The sequence below is a fragment of the Grampus griseus genome, assembly GCF_964374135.1.
Source record: "Grampus griseus genome assembly, chromosome: 2".
Taxonomy (NCBI): domain Eukaryota; kingdom Metazoa; phylum Chordata; class Mammalia; order Artiodactyla; family Delphinidae; genus Grampus; species Grampus griseus.
This window is the reverse complement of record NC_139018.1, coordinates 11,998,519-12,018,868: the sequence shown is the minus strand read 5'-3', so window position 1 is coordinate 12,018,868 and position 20,350 is coordinate 11,998,519. Positions and strand designations below refer to the sequence as shown.

Below are 20,350 nucleotides of genomic sequence, written 5' to 3'. Positions count from 1 at the left end.
CTCTAGAAACTATTTAAAAAAATTTTAATTGAAGTATAGTTGATTTATAATGTTAGTTTCAGCTGTACAGCAAAGTGATTCGGTTATACATATATGTGTGCGTATATACACATGTATATATGCTTTTTTCCCAATTACTGTCTAACATTTAAAAAAAATGAAAGAAGTGGCATGATTTAGCAACCTGGACGTGGGGAATAAAGCAGATGGTACCTTCTTGAGCAGTTAGGGACAATTTAGAGAGGTTCATATTGATAAAAATCAGGTGGAACTTGACTTAACTCTAATACTGGCTTTCAAAACCCAAACTATGTGATTTGAGGATAAAAGGTCAAAAACTGGCCCTTCCCAACAGAAATCCAGAAAGGTTATTTGAACACCTTAGTACCTGGTGCTTTGCAATTGGGCAAGTTGGTGTGTGTTCTCCCTCAATTACAAGAAATAACAAAATACCTAGAGGCTCCTAGATGTCGGCATTATAGAAGAGGTATTATTATCCAGCTGAAGTAGTGTGCGCATCAGGAGAGGTAAATGAATACTTTAAAGGTCTTAAAGTGAGAATCATTTTTATTTGCTGGATCAGGAAGGCCTTTAGGAGAAGGCTTTTAGGATCTCCCTTGTTACTCAATATGGCCCTTGGACCAACAGAATCAGTGTCACCTGGGAGCTTGTTAGTGTAGAATCTTGGGTTGTGGGCCAGACCTACTGAATCAGAATCTGCATTTTAACAAGGTTCCCAGGTGATGTGTGTGCACATTCAAGGGTGAGAAGCTGCGGGCCAGCCCCCATCAACTTTCTCCACCTGTTTGCTGACTTTATCCTTCAGGGCAGGAACGCCTGAGCATGTTTACTGGCTAAGAACTTCATGGTCACCTATCTAAACCCTTTGTTGCACCTGTGAAGGGCTGAGACTGGAGCAATCTTGGCCAAGGTCAGATCACATGCTGACCACTCTGGGACTAGAAACAATGAACTAGATCTAGGAAGCAGATTACTGTAGGTGAGCAGGTGATACTGTGCTTCCAGTCATTGTATCACTCCCTACAGATGGCTCTAAATAATCAAACAGGGCTGTTGCTGACATAGCTGGATACAGGCGTGTAAGGCCATTGGGAGAATGCAGGCGCCATGTTGATCTAATGGTGTTTGTGACTTATTTTCCAATCCAGGGCACAAAACAGCTTCTGCTAGCAAACATGTTTTACCAGACACATGGAGAAGTAGAAGGCTGATGGCACCAGTGAATGGGACTCAGACAGCTAAGAACTGCACAGATCCGGGTAAGAGAGAGATTCTTCCCCTAAGGCATTGACAGGGTCTGGAGATGGTGCGTACGTGGACAATTATAGCCAGAGCTGAGAAGAGGTGGTTTTGTGACCCTGAGTAGGAAAGGGTAGCTATAAGGTGTTGAAAGGTAACGTACAGACATTAATCAGTCGTGCTGCTAAGCAACTCCAGTACTTTCTTTATCCAACAACTGAAAAGATCACATTTCAGAGTTTGAAATTCTCATTTTTTGTTCTCACGATGCTCCTAAAGGCTCAGTGTTCCACCCCAGCTCCTGCAGTTTTGTTTGCCTGGGTGTCTTCGTTTTCTTTCCCTTTTGCCCTCTGTGTCCATCTGATGGAGCTTCAGGGACACAAACCCTGCTGCTCTGGCAGAGGGCACTTTGGGATGTCTCACCAGGGTCGTGCCGCCCAGGGTCGCTGCAGGGGTGGGACACGCTGGGTTGCTGGGGTCCCTTCTCTGGAAGAGGAGTTCCAGGTAGCATTGCAGCCTGGTAGATGGGTTCTGCTCACCCTGGGAGGTGGTTCGATGGGCCTCTTCAGACTTCTCCAGGCGGTCAGAGGCTTGTAGGGACCCAGTGATGACATCTCGTCTGTTCTCCTGCCAGATGCAGGCTTTGCTTAAATGGGTGGAGGTTTCTTCTTAGAACCTGTACGGGCCAGTGAGTAGCTGCCCGGGCCTCACACGGGCCAGTCCTGGGTTTTAGCTCTGGCTCCCTAACTTGGGGGTCTTTGTGAGAAGGACTCAGTGGGATGATGCATTCAAAAGCTCTTTGGGAACTTTGAGGTTTTCCTATTTTTTTAAATTTAAGTATAGTTAATTTACAGTGTTGTGTTTCAAGTGTATAGCAGAGTGATTCAGTTATACATATATATCTATTCTTTTTCAGATTCTTTTCCATTATAGTTATTACAAGATATTGAGTATAGTTCCCTGTGCTGTACAGTACGTCCTTGCTGTTTACTTATTTTATGTACAGTAATGTATGTATCTGTTAATCCCAGACTCCTAATTTACCCCCACCCCGCTATCCCCTTTGGTAACCATAAATTTGTTTTCTGTGTCTGTGAGTCTATTTCTGTTTTGTAAATAAGTTCATTTGTAGCATTTTTTAAGATTCCACATATAAGTGATACCACATGATATTTGACTTACTTCACTTAATATGATAATCTCTAGGTCCATCCATGTTGCTGCAAATGGCATTATTTGATTCTTTTTTATGGCTGAGTAATACTCCATTGTGTATATATACCACATCTTCTTTATCCATTTACCTGTTGGTAGACCTTTAGGCTGCTTCCATGTCTTGGCTCTTGTAAATAGTGCTGCTATGAACACTGGGGTGCATGTATCATTTCGATTTATGGTTTTCTCCAGATCAGTGCCCAGGAGTGGGATTACAGGATCATATGGTAGCTCTATTTTTAGCTTTTTAAGGAACCTCCATATTGTTCTCCATAGTGGCTGCACCAGTTTACATTCCCACCAACAGTGTAGGAGGTGGGAATGTAAATTCCCTCCTAAAAATTCCTTTTCCTGCAGACCCTGTGAGGTTTTACTGTAGATGGGTACCACTTGGCTTTTCTATGAAGTTGCTGGGCAAGTCAATCTTTTTAGGTGTCTGTTTTCTCACCTGTAATATGGGCAGAATAGTACTTGGCCTCCTACTGCAGGGTTGTTGGAAGAACCTGGTAAGGCTCTGTATGGGGCTGTGTGCAAAAGGAACTAGAAACCCAGGCCAAGGGACCAGGTTAGGATGGCAGTCTTCCCATGTCTTATTTTCATAGGCAGGTCTTATCTGCATTTTACAGGTCGGAAAACATCTAGGGAGGAGACACGAGTCACTCAAAGTCATGAACCTTACAAGCGGGGAAGCTGGCACTGGAACCTAGGCCTGTGGGTATGAAATGTTTGGTTAGTTCCATGCACTGAAGAAGGCCAGGGCCTTCCCTCAGAGCCTGTCTTCTACACCATCAACTTCCCTTCCTTCAAGGTGCCGTCTGAGAAGTCCATTTGGGACACGGAGGTTTTGGTAAACCTCTAAACGGTTCATCCTCTGCTTGATGGAGATGGGACCGGGTGAACTTGCAGAGAAGCATCTGGGATTCCCATTAAACTCCCATCTGTCTTGGTGACCCAGTGGACAGTGGTGCCCGTCCTGTCTTTTCACCTCCTCCAGCATATGCTTCCATCAGCCAGAAGTGGCTGGTGCATGTGCAGGACTAAGCCATGAACATGTGTAAGGCCAGGAACTATGGGTCCATCCTCTCTAGGCACTTGAGAGGCTAAAATTAGCACCATGCATGAAAGGAAGACTTAGCTACTCTGGGTAAAGAATCAGGGTGAGTGCATTTTTGACTGGTTTCTAGCTCATTGATGGCCTCATCGTGGGCCGGCTGTGTCCTCCTCCTGTGGCTCCTGTCCCACCTAGTCTGGGCACATCGGCTTAGACGGGGCCTCGTTCTTAGGATAGAGTCTTCTATGCCCCATTGTTGCCCTTGTCTCTTCAGTGTACAGTCTGATCAGAAATTATTCCACTAACTATGGACCAGTCAGTCCTATTTGGCAGGAAGGACTGGTCTTGTCCCCCTTGTGGAGAGGGAAGCAGGGAAACCGCAAAATGTTTAACAGTAAGTAATACTTGGATTATCCTTTGTGTTGACTGTTTCTGGGATAGGGTCCTACACATAGAAAGGACTCAGTAAATATTGGTCAAGTGATGGAATGAAAGGGCATTTTTGAATATTAAACACTTTAATTCTTAGTGTTTATGCAAAGATGAGGAACACGAGGCTCCAAAGTTTAGTGACTTCCCAAGATCTCTTGGCTGGCAGGAGCATCCCTTGGTCATCTGACTCTGGATCTCATGACCTCCCTGCTCCAGTGCACCTGCCCCCGCTGTCCTCCCAGCCCAGGTGGGACTGAAGCCTGACTCCGCTTCCAGCCTCCTTGTCCCTGGACCACGAGACTATCCAGTCTCCTTTCCATTTCACAGGTGTGTAGCGCACACCTGCTGTTGTGTGTCCAGCCCTGCAGTGGGCACTTGGTGGGGAGCAGAAGCAAGTGTAAGAGGCCGCCCTTGTCCTCAAGCAGCTCACAGTCAAGTAGAGAGGACAGAGTCCTGACACAGGAGGACGGCAGAGGTCCCCCAGGCAGCAGCCCCACGGGGCTCGGAGGACAGTGACTCCGATGCAGTTCTTTGGAGTCTTAGCGTCTAGATGAGGCAGGCCTCTGCTGCAGTGACAGAAAACCTCCCCAAATTGGGTTTAGCAAAAAAGGGAATTTATTGGCTTAGTCACTGAAAGCGTGAGGTCAAAGGTGAAGTGTTGAGACTCAGTTTCTGTCTCTGGGCTCAGATGTCAGCCGGTGTGGGGAGGTGGTGACCACACTCTGGCTTTATGTCCTCCCAGACCCAAAAATGCTGGGGGAGAGTGCTGGTGGCTGAGGCAGTTCTGCAGAAGCCCTGAGGTTCTGGGGGTGTGGCTTGGGTCACATGACTTCCCTAAGCCAATTGCGTGGCCAGGGGAGTGTTGGGTCTGGACTGGCTTAGACGTGAATCACAGGCTCTGCCTCTGGAGGGAGGGGACAGAAGCATCCTCCTCCGGCCCAGAACTCTGCCTGGGAGTCAGCTGGGGATGGGCAGTTTCAGGAGGTGGCCCTCAATGCTTTATAACCGTCCTGTTCTGGGGCTGCTGCTGTGACAACGGTGGACCAGAGCTCCCTTCCCGTTAGAGTGTCAGGGGGGTGACAGGGTGGCAGCCAATGGCTGCCGTCTTTTCTACAGTTACAGGAGTCACCCATAAAGAACCCCAAGGTTCTTACATCCCCTGAAGCTTCTGCTCTGCGTCGCTCTCCTCCAGCTAGAGGGCCCCCATCCTGATCCACCAGATGAGGTCTTTTAGGGATGTGGGAAGATGAGGCTTGAAGAATTTCCTGCTGTGTCAGCTCCCAGAGCTGAAGCATTGCCCACAGTAGGTGTTCAACAAACGTTAGTTCACGTTTCCATAAGAACCTCCAGGGAGGGACCATGTCTTATTTTCTGCTCTTATTCGCCTGTCAGAGAAGTATTTAGCTTCGTTTCCTAAAAACACGAATGGGACCCTGCTCTAGTCATCCCTTAAGACTTGAGGTAGAAGGTGGGCTCTTTGCTCAGCCTGGGGTCATTTCTCCAGATCTTGGTGGTGTTTCCATCTCATTATTTGTGCTTCAGTGTAAGTGCCCCCCGACCGCATCACGTTACCCTGTGTTATTTTTATGACATGTATCTCCATCTAAAATAATTTACTTATTCATCATCTGTCTCCCCTTGAGGGCTACCTTGCTCACTGCTCTATGCCCAGAAGAGTGATTCTTAATCCTGGCCACACATTCAAATCACTGAAGCACTTTTGCAATGCCCAGGACCCAACCCTGGAGTGTCTGATTGCCTTCATCTGGGGCTGGGGCCTGGAAATCAGTACTTGTTCAGAGCTCCCCAGCTGCTTCCAGGTTGAAGCCAGGGTTGATGCTTGCTGGACTGGAGCCGGGCTGCTCGGCGTGGTTGGCATCACCTGGGAGCTTGTTAGCAATGCAGAGTCTCAGGCCCCAGACCTACCACAGAATCAGAATCCTAATGAGATCCCTGGGACGGCTTCCATGCCCACCCAAGGCTGGGAGGCACTGGGCTAGAACACTGCCTGACACTTCGTAGGCTTCCAGCAAGTATTTGAATGTTGAATGAAGGCTAACCCTTGGTTTAACATAGTGATTTTCTTGAAAACCGGTTTGGTTTCTTTTTTTAAATGTAGGGAAGCTAAAAAAAAAAAAAAAAAAAAAAAAAAAAAAAGACTTTTCCATACCCTTCAGTGGTCAAAATTGGAGTTTGGTTTTTGTTTTATTTTTCTATTTTTATCTTCCTCCAGAGGCAGTGGGTCCTTCCCTACAAAATGCATGAAATAGGAATGAGGGGCAGTGACTTTGAACCCCGTGGGAACTGTCTTAGTTCAGGCTGCCAGAAGAAAAAATTACAGACCGGGTGGCTTAAGCAGCAGACATTTATCTCTCACAGTTCTGGGGGCTGGGAAGCCCAAGATCAAGGTGTTGGCTAGTTCCATTCCTGGCTTGCAGACGGCTGCCTTCTTGCTGTGTGCCCACGTGGTGGCAAGAGAACTGGAGCTCTGGTTTCTCTCCCTCTTCTTATAAGGGTGCTAATCCTGTCTTAGGGACTCCACCCTCATACCCTCAAATAAACCTAAAGACCCCACCTCCAAACACCATCACATTAAGGGGTTAGGGCTTCAACATAGGAATTTCAGAGAGACACAAACCTTCAGTCCATATCAGGACCCAAAGGGTTTCCACACATTTCTCGGTGGTGACACTGGAGTGTTTGAAGACAGTTGAGGGTGGAATGGGTGATTCTCACCCCTAGCCCGTAGGTGAGAAGCACCTGGGAGGCTCTGAAAGATACAGATGGCTGAGCCTGGCTGTGACCTGTGAGGTCCGAACCAGTGATGGACACCTTCAGTGGCTGACCTTTGGAGCTTCTGGGAACCATGCTCTCCCCCTGCCCCCGCCCCCAGTCTTCTAAGATGGGCCCCTTCTTGTGACTGTCACCTCCCACTGGCCTTTCCTGATCACCCAACCCAAAGTGTGCTTCTATGTCACTGGTTCTCTTGGTTTAGGTTTTAACAGGCACTAAACCTATCCATTGTTATATTGTTTGTTTGCCTCCCTCAACTAGGATATAAAAGGCGAAACTCGTTTGCTTTTTAAAACCATAATAGTGCTTCAGTGTTTCCTTTTGTAAAGTGAGGGTGGCAAGCGGGGTGATAATTGCATTTATTTCATAGGGTTGTTAGAATTAAATGAGTTTATACCCATCAAGCACTTACACGCATACATGTTCACACATTTGCTCCCATTTTCATTATTATTTTTTTGTCTGCTTAGCCCAGAGATGACACAGTGCCCATGTATTGTAGGTACTAGATAACTACTTGTCAATTGAATTTTATGAGGACAAGTAAACATCTTGACACACATTGTTTGTTTTCTGTGAATACATTTTTTTTTTTCATCTTTTTGGAGATTTGGGATGCTGGAGGATGGCATACCTTGCAGAATTTGCCTCTGAATAGAAAAACTGGTTCTTGTCTCTTGACAGTTAGGCGGTGGTTTACGTTTTGGCTTCCTAGCTGGGGTGGGAATGCCTTCCTCCATTCTTACACTGTCTTTTCCTACGTGTTTGAGATTGAGTCAGTGGTCCCGCCTCTACCATGTCACCCCATTCATTTAGGCGCCCAGCATCCTGTGCCTCATGTTTGAAAGGGAGAGAGGAGCTTGGTTCCCTCCATTGATATTGGAGGAATTTGCTTTGTCATGTTTGGTTTTGCTGCTTTTCAAATATGTCTTTTGAAAGGCCTGGTGGCTGTGTGTCTTCGCTTGAGCTGCCATAATGAAACACCATAGACTGGGTGGCATAAAACAGAAATGTATTTTCTCACAGTTCTGGAGGCTGGAGGTCTGAGATCAGGGTGCCGGTAGCATCGGGCTGTGGTGAGGACTCTCTTACTGGCTTGTGTGTGTCCTTACGTGGCAGGAGAGAGTGAGTGAGAACAAGCCTCTGCTGGCCCTTCTTATAAGGCCACTAACTCCATCAGGCCCAGAGCTCACCTTCATGACCCCGTCTAACCCGAGTGACTTCCCAGAGGCCCCGTCTCCAACAGCATTACTTTGGGGGGTTAGTGCTTCAACATAGGAATTTTGTGGGGGTGCATTCAGTCCATAATAGTGTCCACAGAGGGAAGGCTGGGGCGAGGAGGGCTGGCAGAGAGGTGCTTGAGAAGCATCTGAAGTTGAAGGTGGTTGCTAGATTTTCAGGAGAGCAGAGCTGTGGGATCACGTGCTAGGTGGAGGATCTTCTGTGGTCAGCCTGGCTCTGATCTATTCTTCCTTTTTGTTGCATGCCAAGGCTGAGGTACAGACCACAGGGCGAGGGGACGGGGTGGTGGAGGCTGGTGTAGGAGCCTGCACACAGGAGCCAGCGTTGAGGCTGGGCCGGGAAGACGTGAGATCCCTGAGCGGGTGCCTGCTGCAGTGGGTCTCTGTAGGCGCCCCTGTGTGGGGAGCAGAGGTGTAGAAAGTACATCAGCCTGGGCGGGTGTGGAGGTGAGCTGGTACCGGCGATGACGTGACGTGTCTGCATTCTGAACGAACGTCTGTTCAGAGGCTGCTTCAAGGCACACATCCCAAGTTTGAAGGTTGTTATGTGAAACTGAGCGCTGCGTTGGAAAAGCAAGAATTGAACTTATCCCTGTGGGCAGGGAGATCACAGATGAGTTACTGTCCCAGACGACAGCTGGAGTTCCAGCGGGGAGGGGCTTTCCTGGGCAGGGCAACCTCCAAAGCAGCCAGGTGGCTCCTTGGGGCAAGTGTCACCGTCCACCTTGGAACAGCGATAGGCTGGCAGAGCCACGAACCTGATCACAAGTACAGGCCGAGGAAGACAGCACCCTGGCATCAGTGCGATCACTCCTGGCTTTTTGGGGTGGTGGGAGTTGGGGATGTTAATACAGTGGATCAGGTGGCTTGAGGACCAAAGGTCTGGGTGCTAGTGTTGGCTCTGCCAAGATCCTGCTTGGCATTTGGGGTCGATCTTTCCCCCCATCCCCCCTCCCTCCCTTCCCTGCAGCCCCTCTCCCTCCCCACCCTCTGTCTCTCTCACACAAATACCTCCCCAAACGAGATTCCATAGGATAAGTACAAAGACTTCCAGCAGCCATGCAATACCCTGTCTCAGTGCACACCAGCTCTTTCCTTCTTGGCGATGACGGCTTGTCATGGGGAAGGCAGATGTGTGGAACTGTGTCCCAGCTCACCGTTACTGGCCAGCCACATGACCTGTAGCGAGTTATATAATCTCTCTAAGCCTCAGGTTTTCTCTTTTGTAAAATGAGGATAGCAGCACTTCCTACCTGTCTCATAGGGCTGCTGCAAGCCTTAAATCCCATGATGAATTGAAGTATTTAAGGGTACCTGGCGCACCACTGTAACCATGGCTAACACCAGCGTACTGTAGGCAGGCGCTGTTCTAGGTGCTTTCTGTGTATTAACTTACTTGCTCCTCATGACAACCCTTTGGGTAGGTGCTATTAGTGTCCTCATGTTGCAGATAAGGAAAAGGAGACTCAGGTTAAGTAACCAGTCCAAGGTCACCTAGCCGGCAAGAAGAGACAGGTGTATGGTGGGGGCAGGGAGAGAGAGAAGTAACAGACTTTATTTTTAGAGTAGTTTTAGGTTTACAGAAAAATTGAGGGGAAAATTGATTTCCTATATTACTTCCCCTCTTCCCAGCTTCCCCTGTTAATACCTTGCATTCCTGTGGTACCTTTTTTGCGGTTGATGAGCCAATACAGACACATTCTTATTAACCGAAGTCCATAGTTTACATCAGGAGTCACTCCTCGTGTTGTACATTCTGAGTTTTGATAGACGTATAGTGACATGTATCCACCGTAACAATATCACACAGAACAGTTTCACTGCCCTAAACATCTTCTGTGGAACCAAGGTTTTTAATTTGGACGGTGTGAATTGTGCGCCTATACCCTTATCCGTAATTATGAATAAACAGGGTGGAAACAGACGGTTTAGAGATGAGGACTTCCGTTGCAGTTCCAGACTCCATCACTGTCTGGGTGCCCCCTGAGGAACAGGGAATGCCTATCCGTTGTAACAGCAAACACCTGTGTGGGCTCCACTTCTTGGTATGTTTCTAATACCGATTTGTTTGTAATCAAAAGTTTTGTTGTTGTTTTTTTGCCTCATCCAAACTATCGGGGCCATTTGCTAGCAATCTCACCTCCTTGCCGGGCCATCTGACTTCCAGATTCTCCACTCTTGACGCCATGCGGGCCTCCCGCAATCCGGAGAGCACCCGCTCGGCTTCCTCCTGAACTCTGAGGATCGTTCCTCTTGAGTTAAAAATGGAAATCATTAAGCATTGCCATGTGTTGCCTTGCGTGGAAGAGATCCAGCCGTGCAACTCCACAGCAAAGTCAAATGCTTGAAAAGGGTGGGTTTTTTTTAATTATTATTAAACATTGTCCATTATGAAGAGGCCATTGGAGCATAGCATTTTACTAAAAAAGAAGAAAAATAAGTGTGCTGGAATAATTTACAGTTTCTCCTGAAAGGACAGTGGATGTCCCCCTTGGGAAGGAAACAGAAGGTCACTGTGTGGCCAAGAAGCAAAGGAGCTCTCTGCCCAGTGGCTTGTCCCCTCGCACATGGGAAAGGACCACCAGTTTCTGGGTCCACAGCTCCCTTTGGTAGGTCAGCACGGGGCGGGGCTTCAGCTCTGGGTCTCATGTAATTGCGTGAGAAATGAATTGCAATGTGCATTTCTCGACTGTCTACACAGCCTGTACTGTACTAGGCTCTGAAGCTGGAAGGGACCCAGTCTCTGCTGTCAGGGCGTGTGCACTGCGCAGGGGAGACGGGGGCTTAAGTAACAGACAGAGTCACCTATGGCAGATACCTCCAGAGGAAAGAGCGACATGGTTCAGGGCAAGGGTGCCCTCCCGGGAGGAGGTGACATCTGAGCCCACCCTGCAAGCATAGGAGGTGGCAGTGGAAGGACATTCTAAAGCAGAGGGCTCAGTGCATAGAAAAGTGCTGCCTGAGAAATCGCAGCGGCATCTCCTACCTGAGCAGTGCTTACTAGCAACCACGCATCGTGCTCATTGGCTGTCCGAGGGGAGAGAGAAAACAAACACTTCCTAAGATTACCATGCACAATAGTTAAGTAATTAGGCTTTGGGGATTTAACATGGAGTCAGTGCTCAACCAGGGCTAGGGTGAATCAGATTACTTTTTTTTTTTTTTTAAAGCAGACGGAGGTAGGGCTGGGCAGTAAGTATGCTGGGGCTGTCCAGGATGAAGTTGGTAAACTGGCTCACATCGCCCCTGCCCCAAGCCACAATTAAGTCAGTCACCCCAATTCACAGGTGTGCTGGGCCCAGAGCAGGTTGTAGTTAAGCTAATAGAAATATTTGCTAGTCTTTCTGCACTAGGCTGTGAGCTCCTTGAGAACACAGCTGTGTCCCCTGCATCTTTGGCTCTAGGACTAAGGCCGGAGTCAGGCATAAACGCAGCTTGCAGCAAACAGTGACTGGATGGACAGAGGCCCTCGTTCTACCCGTCAGGGAGCTGCGGCCCCCGAAAACAGCTACTGTCTGCCTGGCTGTCCCCCCTAGCGTCTTGATGCTTGGGGGCAGATCCAGACACCCAGCCAGGAGGAATTAAGAGTTAAGAGCTCAAGGGTTAAGAACATGGATTCTGGAGTCAAACTGCCTGGTTTCCGATCCTGCCTCTGTCCTTAGTAGTTACGTGACCTTGAACTAGTTACTTTGTCTTCTAACCTCAGGGAAGGGGCAGGGTTTGTTTTGTTCACTGATATATCCCAAACTCTGGAACGGCACTGTGCGTGTGCTTGCGTGCGTGTGTGCGTGTGTGTGTGTGTGTGTGTGTGTGTGTGTGTTGTAGGTGTATAGAAGCCCATACAGCACCTTCCTCACAGGGTTGTATGTGCTAAGTGTGTTAATTTATATAATGGGCTTACAAAAGGGCCTGGCACAGAGCAAGCACTATACAAATATTTGCTGCTGAAATTACTTCCAAGAGATAACTCGAACATAATTTTATAGGATAAATTTTTAGAACTGAAAGATTGAGGGTGAATTTTGTAAAGGCAGCATTTGCTTTATTTCAAGTAAAAAAGTTAAATTGATATCTGGACTTATGTTTGCTTGTTACTCTTTGAGGACAAGAAGCTGTTGATTTTTTGAAGGGCTGATGCTGAGACGGTGCAGACCACGCAGGCTGCAGTGGACCTCTGTGTGTGTTCCACATCTGGTCCCTTCTGTTGGTGAAGGGGGACCTGATGATTGAAATCTGGAATTTGGAGACCAGAGTTTGCATTCTGGCCCTGACACAACCAGTGCATGAGTCACTTTGACTATTACAGCCTTAGTTTCCTGCCTGTGAAATGGGCATAATGATGATGCTATTTATCCTAAGGCTTTTTAGGATCAAGTGCTGTGCGAATATTATTACTGTTGTTTGCATAACTGTAGTAGATGCTTAACCCTTTGAAGAACATTCCTTCCTTGTGAAATAGAGAAAATCAGTTATTTGGGGCTTTTCAGAATTGACTCGTAAAACCACAAATAGGATTTGGTGCCAGCATTGCGCGTGGCCTGCTTGCAGCAAAACCCCCATGGGTGGGGTGTCTGGCTAGAAAAGAAAGACACAGGAGGTCTTTTAGAACATCCTTTCAGATATCAGCTTTTAGGACCCCCTCATCAGTTGATCTCATTTCACACTATAAATGTCTGACATTTGATTCCATTATACATTCCAAGTTCAGGGACCAGCCTTTTAGCTGGGCTGATCCCACACCAGCTGGTTCAGCTCTGTGCCTAAGATTTGTGTTTATTAAAATAGTCACATGGGGCTTCCCTGGTGGTGCAGTGGTTGAGAGTCCGCCTGCCGATGCAGGGGACACGGGTTCGTGCCCTGGTCCAGGAAGATCCTACATGCCACGGAGCGGCTGGGCCCGTGAGCCATGGCCGCTGGGCGTGCGCGTCAGGAGCGTGTGCTCCGCGACGGGAGAGGCCACAACAGTGAGAGGCCCGCGTACCGCAAAAAAAAAAAAAAAAAAAAACAACAACCCCACATGGATGAAAAAAATTACTTAGGAGGCCTTCTGTGGGCAGTTTCTCAGAGCTCAGGTAGGAAACCGTTCTTGGGTTTGATATTTGGCTGGACGACCATTCGTGGAGCAACATTGTCTGCTGAGCCCCTGGGGAAATGAAAACTGACCTAGATGTGGATGCTGCCTCCAGGGAGCTTCCATTCCAGTTGAAAGGAACAAAATACAAACCTGGCCTGTAATACGAGGGGGAATATGAAGTATTCCAATCCTGGGGTTAAGGACAGAGGAAGGACAGCTCAGTCCTAAATGTCAGAATCAAGAGCATCACATCAAAGGGGGCTCTGGGGATGGGCCCTTGCTGAGCCTTGCAGCAATCCTGTGAGGGTGGGCGGTAGGTATTATTGTTATTATATCCAGTTTACAAAAGATACAGGGAAGGCACAGAGAGCTTAAATAGTTTGCCTAAGTTCTCCTAGCTCGGAATTGGCAGAGTGGGGATTGGAACTCAGGCCACCTGTCCCCATAGCCTGTGTTCTTTGGGGAAGATGATGAAGCGTCCCCTGGCTAAGGGACAGTTAGGTCCTGGATAAGCTTAGGGCATAAGGTGTGTGGGCGGGTGTGGGAGGCTAGTCACCCTGTAACAAGCATGTTGGACTAAGAGCCTTAGACCCCCCAAAGGCCCTTTGTACCCTGTAAGCAGTGGGGGCCACGGACAGTTTCTGAGCAGCTCTGTGTTTTAGGAAGCTGACTCTGCTGGCAACATGGGGCATAACTTCAATTAAGGTAATATGTGAACGTTCTTAGCGTCAAGCCTTAGGAGCTTTCTAGGGGGAAAAACAGTGAAGGCAGGGAGAACAGTTAGGAACTATTGCAAAGAGATTTAGGCAGAAGTGATGGTCTTGGGCAGGTTGTGGAGGAATAGATGGAGAGAGGCAGCTTCTGCAGGTCTTGGTAGATGTTGGAGGTCGGAGTTGTCAGTTCTGATCACAGGTGCAGATAAATGCTCCCAACACCACCATTTTCCAAGACGGGGGTGTGGGAAGCACTCCTTCCTTCTTTAGACTTGGACCCCTCTGCAGGGACCCTTGCCCAGAACCTTGTACCGAGCACAGTAGCTGGTTTCTATCCTCTCTTTCATACTCTGAAGTACGCATCTGACCGACACTTATTGGCCCTCTGTGGGTGGGGCCCTGGTCGGTGCTGGGATACAGAGAGAAATCCCTGTTCCCAGTGAGCCCGCGGGTGTAATCGCCTCTTGTGACCTGGAATGACACTCTAATGCCCAGCGTGGCTGGAAGACATCACACACTGTGCAGCGTTTGAGATGTGCTTTGACGCAAGTGGGTATTTGCTGGACAGATGGGAGTGTGCGACATTCCTCGTGCAGGGCACGGTGATTGCAGAGATGGGGTGGTAAGAGAGGACCCGGCCGGATCAGGGAGGAGAGTGGTTTTCAGCTGGCTTTGGGTTCAAGTCCTCGGGTGGGCGTGGTGGGCCCTGTGGCTGCACCGCACCAAGCCCGAGGGGCACTGCTTCTCCGTCTGGCTCGTGTAGGGTGGCAGATGCAGTTTCTGGCCTCAGGGAGCACAGCCGAGAGGCAAGGGAGCACGGATCACCGCGATCCTCATGCTGCTTCTCCACGTTGCCTCTGTGTCGGGACGCCCAGTTCATAACACGTTTTCTCTCAGCAGAGCTTAAGCCCCATGGGATTTTGCGGAGGCTTTTGCTGTAAGTGACACGTAGGCATTTAAACAAAACCCATAGGGAAGAGTTTTTAAAATGTAGAGCATTGTACAGACTTAGCAAAGGGAAGGCTGTGGCCCTTTTTCTGGGGGACAGCCAATACTCAGAGCCTCACCTGTCCCTCTTCTGCTTCGCCCACTCTGAGTATACAAAGGGGCAGCTGAGTGCTCGTCCTGAAAGGATTCGTGTCATCACGTGGGCGCTTGGCAGAGTGGCAGCAGCCCAGCCTCCCTTGGTCGCTTGGTGGCCTTTGTGTCTTACCTTATTTGGAGATGAACATCCAGGACAGGGACCATTAACGTGCCATGTGAAATGCCCTCGGTGCTGAATGAGCTGCCTCAGGGTGGCTGATGACCTTGCCTGACCCGCACGGTGAGGACAGCGCACTGGGTGGGGCCCGGGATGCAGGACCGAACTTGCGGGACGTGGATTGGAGCCAGAGACGGGAGTCCCACTGTCGAAAGGCTGGCCTGCAGTCTGGAGGAAACCCATTACCAGAAAGCAGTGGAGCCTCGTTGGAGACCCGCAGGAGTGTCGATAAAGGTGATTAATGGAGTAGATAGAATGACTTAGAAGCGGAGATTAGAGCAGCTAAGTAGCTCTGGTTTATTAAGCCTCTGTCAAAGCGGGCCGTGTGGGGAAGGGGCACTTGACATTGTTTTGCAGTGATTCACCTGCTTACAGGAGGCCGCACCTGGGGAATCCTCAGACCAGAAGGGGAAGAGCCAGGGGCAGCTCCCCTCCCCTAAGTGCCTCTTAAAGGAAACCTTGGCTTCTCAAACAGCCTCCCCAGGAAGGTGGAGGGAAGCCCCATCACCTGGGCTATTTAAATTAGATGGGGCAGCGCGCTGGCGGGTTTCTAAGAGAACTGGCTGCGGAACGGACTGGCCGTGCTATCGCATCTTTTCTCTAATTTCTGGGTAATTCTTCTGTGGGCCTTGGAGGGGGAGCCCTTGAAGGAATTGCTTTGAAATCTCTTTGATCATTTAAACCTTGCTTGTTTTCCCTTAGCTGGCGAAAATTCCAATGTAGCGTGGTGTGACAAGTATCTAAATGACTTGTGGGTTTTGGGTGACCCATATGCATTCAGAGGAAGAAAGAAAGAAGAGGGGGATTGGTATCTACTTTGCAGACCACAGGCACTGGGCAGGCATTGCTGCTGCTTCCACCGCCCCCAAGCTCACAGTCAACACTTAGAATCGCACAATGAAGTCAGAGGGCCCCCAAGAGATCACGGGGTGGGGGTGGGGGAGGAGGCACATGTTGAAGCTCAGAGCCGTGCCTCTCCATCTTTAATGTGCCCACAGTCACCTGGGGACTTGGTTAAAATGCAGACGCAGGAGGTCTGGGGGAGGCCTGAGGCTCTGGGTATGCGGGCCTCTCACTGTTGTGGCCTCTCCCGTTGCGGAGCACAGGCTCCGGACATGCAGGCTCAGTGGCCATGGCTCACGGGCCCAGCCGCTCCGCGGCATGTGGGATCCTCCCAGACCAGGGCACGAACCCGTGTCCCCCGCATCGGCAGGTGGACTCTCAACCACTGCGCCACCAGGGAAGCCCAGCGCTGCTTCTTTGGAGTAGTGAGAGTAGAGTCTGCCTGTTCTATGTTTGGGTCCCAGCTCTGCCAGCGACCTGAGCAGCCTTGGGCAAGTTACTTGGTCTCTCTGAGCCTCAGTTTCGCCATCAGTGAAATGGGGGCTATATTGCTTACCCAGCAGGGGTCTTAGTAGAATTCAACGAGATCATGGCTGTCAGCTGCTTTGCTTAGCGCTGTGACCACTACATAGCCAGAGTTTGGATATGGAAAGCTTGTGCTTAGAGCTTGGTCCGACATTCTCCAAACTGCTTCGAGGAGCCCCGGTCCCTCAGGGTGGTCTGCCCCTCTCCCCATCTCTTGCTCAGAACAGCGTTCATGATTGGATAACTTTGGGGAAGACTTGAAAAGTCTGCCTCTAGTGGAGACTGATTGGGTCACAACAGCATATTCAAGGTTCTGAGATATTCTGCAGTAAAGAAGTATTTAAACTTAAAAATTTGTATCATGGAAAAAGACATAATGTAAAAGTTACCATTTTAACCATTTTAAAGTGCAAGGTTTAGTGGCATTAGGTGCAATCCACATTCTTGTGCAACTGTCACCGCTGTCCCCCTCCAGAGCTTTCTGATCATCCCCAGCTGAAACTCCACACCCGTTAACCAGTGATGTCTCGTTCCCCTCCCCCAGCCCCTGGCGATCTCCATTCTACTTTCTGAGTTTGACTACTGTAGATACCTCATATAAGTGGAATCATACAGTATTTTCATTTTGTGTCTGGCTTATTTCACTTAGCATAATGTCCTCAAGTTTCATCCATATTGTAGTGTGTGTCAGAATCCTTCCTTTTCAAGACTGAGTAATATTCCACTGTGTGTATAAACCACATTTTATTTATTCATCCATCATTGGACACTTGGTTGTTTCCACCTTAGACTATGGTGAATAATGTTGCTATGAACACGGGTATACAAGTATCTGAGTTTTACACTTTTTTCAACCTAGTATTTCCCCAATATTGGTGGGGAGGCGTGTGGGTGGAAAAGTGCTGAACAGTCCAACCCTCTCTCCCCAACCCTGTATATTGCAGCCCCGGTGGGACTCCCAGGACTGTCCCTGAGGTCCTCAACCCTGACTGTGTTTTAGACTCACCCAGGGAACTTAAAAAAAAAAATACCCACGCCTGGGCTCCACCCTGGACCAATTAAATGAGGATCTTTAAGTTTGGGACCTGGCCAGAGGTATTCTCAAAGCTCTCAGGTGACATTAATGAGTAGCCGGGGGTGGAGGGACTTGCAGAGGTTGACACCCAGTGGTGGTGCAGGGCAGGGGTGAGAACTGAGGCGCATCGAGTCCCAGGATGTCACGGGCTGTAGCCGCTCCACGAGTCTGCATCACCCAGATTGAGCTCCTGCCCTGGAGCTCCTGTCATGGGTGCCTGAGAACAAGGGCAGCCCTTGTGTTTGGCAGCCCCTTGGGCTCCCTTAAGTCCAGACCATATTGAAAAACATCTGTTGTCCATCTCCGCTAGGGAGGCTCCGTCCTCAGTGGGAGAACCCAGACGGAGGCAGGGCCATGCCTGCATGAAATCACCGAGGCTGCCGCTTAGTGCCGCAGTGTGGACCTGCCTCAGCGTGGTGTGCAGACCCGAATGCAGATGAGGCGAAGCATTTCTGATTTTGAGGACACTTTTTGTTTACAGAGGGCAGTAGGAACACCACAGTTCAAATATTTCTCAACTGGGAAGATCACTGTTGATCCTTCTTGTCACTTTGAGATTGAGAGATTGAGTTTCTGGCCTTCGTGCTGTCAGCCAGATGGTCTGGGCTGGTACACACCACCCCTCCCTGAGACACGGATTTGCCTCAGCAGGACTTGACCTTGGGAGCTACGGTGCAGTGGTCTGCCGTCCCTGTTTAATTTCCAGGAACTGGCAGTCTTGACTGCCCAATCTCACTTTGGTCTGATGTGTCATCGTGTGGAGGAAAGACTTAAAGGCATTTAAATTATTTTTTTATAGCATCCCATGGGCCCAGGAGAATAAGCCAAAAGCCTGTTTTTATTCCAAGTTAAGCCTTCCAGCTCGGTCCTCTCTTTCCGGGAGTGTATGATCCTGGGGTCTTTTGTAAGGAGATCCTCAACCCCAGAGAGATCACAGCAGCGTTTTGCCAGGTCCTGCCGGGCAATACACCTGGGAGGCTGGGGCGAGATGAGCTCCAGGGGGTCCGCTCCTTTCCTGGGCCCGGAAGCACAGTTTGCAGGAGCAGAGCTGGTGAACCCATGGTAACCAAGCCCACACATTCACTTCAAACCTAATAACCAGTCCCCAGCCAAGCTGCAGAGCCTGGGGACAAGAAAATCCCCTTCTGATTCGGCACACCTGACCATGGTGTCATGGGGCGGTGGGCCGTCCCCCTCACTCTTTCCAGGTGGGGAGCGTGGCACACTTGGTTTGAACAAACTGGCAGAGATATCCTCAAGCTGTTTTACTCTATAGAGACATATGATATGAAAGAAATGATTAAAAAAAAACCCTTACAACAATAAGGAGTGATTTTGATTCTTGACCCCATCCTCCTCTTAGGGAGTCTTTACGGCTTTTTAATGACCCGGGTCTCCATCCACTGTGCAGGCGGAGGGTAAAGGCTGTTTCTCCCTTTCTGTGTGATCAGGCCCATCCTCGTGCAGGCGTTCCTTTGAATTGGCTGTGAAAATCCATCGCGAAGACTAGACCACGAAGCGGGGGTATTTGCCGTTCTGGGGTTGAGAGGCAGCCTAGGATCCTGTGAGGCTGAGTTGGTCTGGGACTTCTGCGAGTTGCAGGCATTAGAGATTGATCATCTAGCAACTGGCTTTGCTAGCTGTTGAACGCACGTCAGCTCACCCCATTCACGGCGCAGCTGCCTGTCTGGTTCATCCGTCTTAGAAGTCCGCGATTTCCCTTTCTGCTGCTTCCCTTTTCATATAACCCAGTGTCAATATAGCAACAAGTGGCAGGGGCAACCCTGAAACTACTTAGTAGACCCGATCCCTCATGGTTTCCTTGATATGAGTTGTTATGGCCCATCTGTTCGTTCACCTCTTTTCTCTCCCTTAACTGCATCTTGGGAGTTGTCTTTTGGATGCAATCTGTGTCTTCAATTGTAGGACCCTGTCGTCTCTTTCCAGGAGTAGTTGGCTCCTGGAAAGAAGTCAGTTTGCAAACTTATCAGAAATTCACCATCGCTCTCCATTTGATGGAATAATCTTTGAGTTGAGCTAGTCTCTGAGGCCAGATTTTAACCGCTAGCTTCTCAGACCGCCTGGGTTCCCCACTCACACCTCTCCTGCTGCCTCTGGACTTGAAGTGTGCTCAGGCGATGTGCTCACTCATTTATTTACTCATTTACCCAAGAAATTCCAGAGCCGCTGATGTGGGAATCACTTTGCCACGTGTTGATGAATCGGACAGGACTCACCCTAACACGCAGTGCGAGAGGGAAGGGGGTCACGAATGCAAGTATTAGTACGTCACGATGAGGAAATGAACCGCTTCTGCAAAAAAAAAAATCCCCAAAGTCAAATGGAAATCTACCTCTTTATTCCAAAAACTCATTCTCACATGAAATAAGCATTGCTTAAATGCCCACCCTATGGTGCAGAATACCATAGGCGGATAACTAAATACCGATACCAACAACTAAGATGCTCTGGGGATAGAGGGACATTCAGATCTACATACCTTCAGAGGCAGACGAAGCCGTGTGAAGGGCCAGAGAAGCAAGAGAATTTTCCTTGTGGGCCGTCATGGAGGAGCTGGCCTTAAAGGTGGCGTGGACAACTTTTGACCCCGCGGATGGAGGGAACTACATGGACCCGGGCCCTGAGGTAGGACTTCCTGTGATGATTTGTGTTATTGTCTGCATTTACTTACTTCCGGACCTTCCCGCATGGGGGTGGTGGGGAATGTGACTGTGTTATAGGGTATTCAATCCATTGACGTTGGACATGGACATGAAGCTTGCTTTGGCCAGTGGCACATGAGCAGATATGACTTATACTCTCTGAACAGAAGCATTAAAAGCCGTGGTGTGTTTCTGCCAGCTTTT

The 20,350-nt window shown here is 49.1% G+C and overlaps 1 protein-coding gene across 2 annotated transcripts in view; it reads left to right on the top strand.

Annotated features, from left to right (window-relative positions):
- The window catches only part of SLC24A4 (solute carrier family 24 member 4), a gene marked incomplete at both ends in the record, with an annotated part of 170,871 nt that overhangs the window by 999 nt on the left and 149,522 nt on the right, over nucleotides 1-20,350 (top strand). For both annotated transcript variants that reach the window (XM_082648615.1, XM_082648614.1), the window contains one exon: nucleotides 1,170-1,280. In XM_082648615.1, coding sequence (XP_082504741.1) covers nucleotides 1,170-1,280 — 111 coding nt within the window. The remainder of the gene's footprint in view (nucleotides 1-1,169; nucleotides 1,281-20,350) is intronic.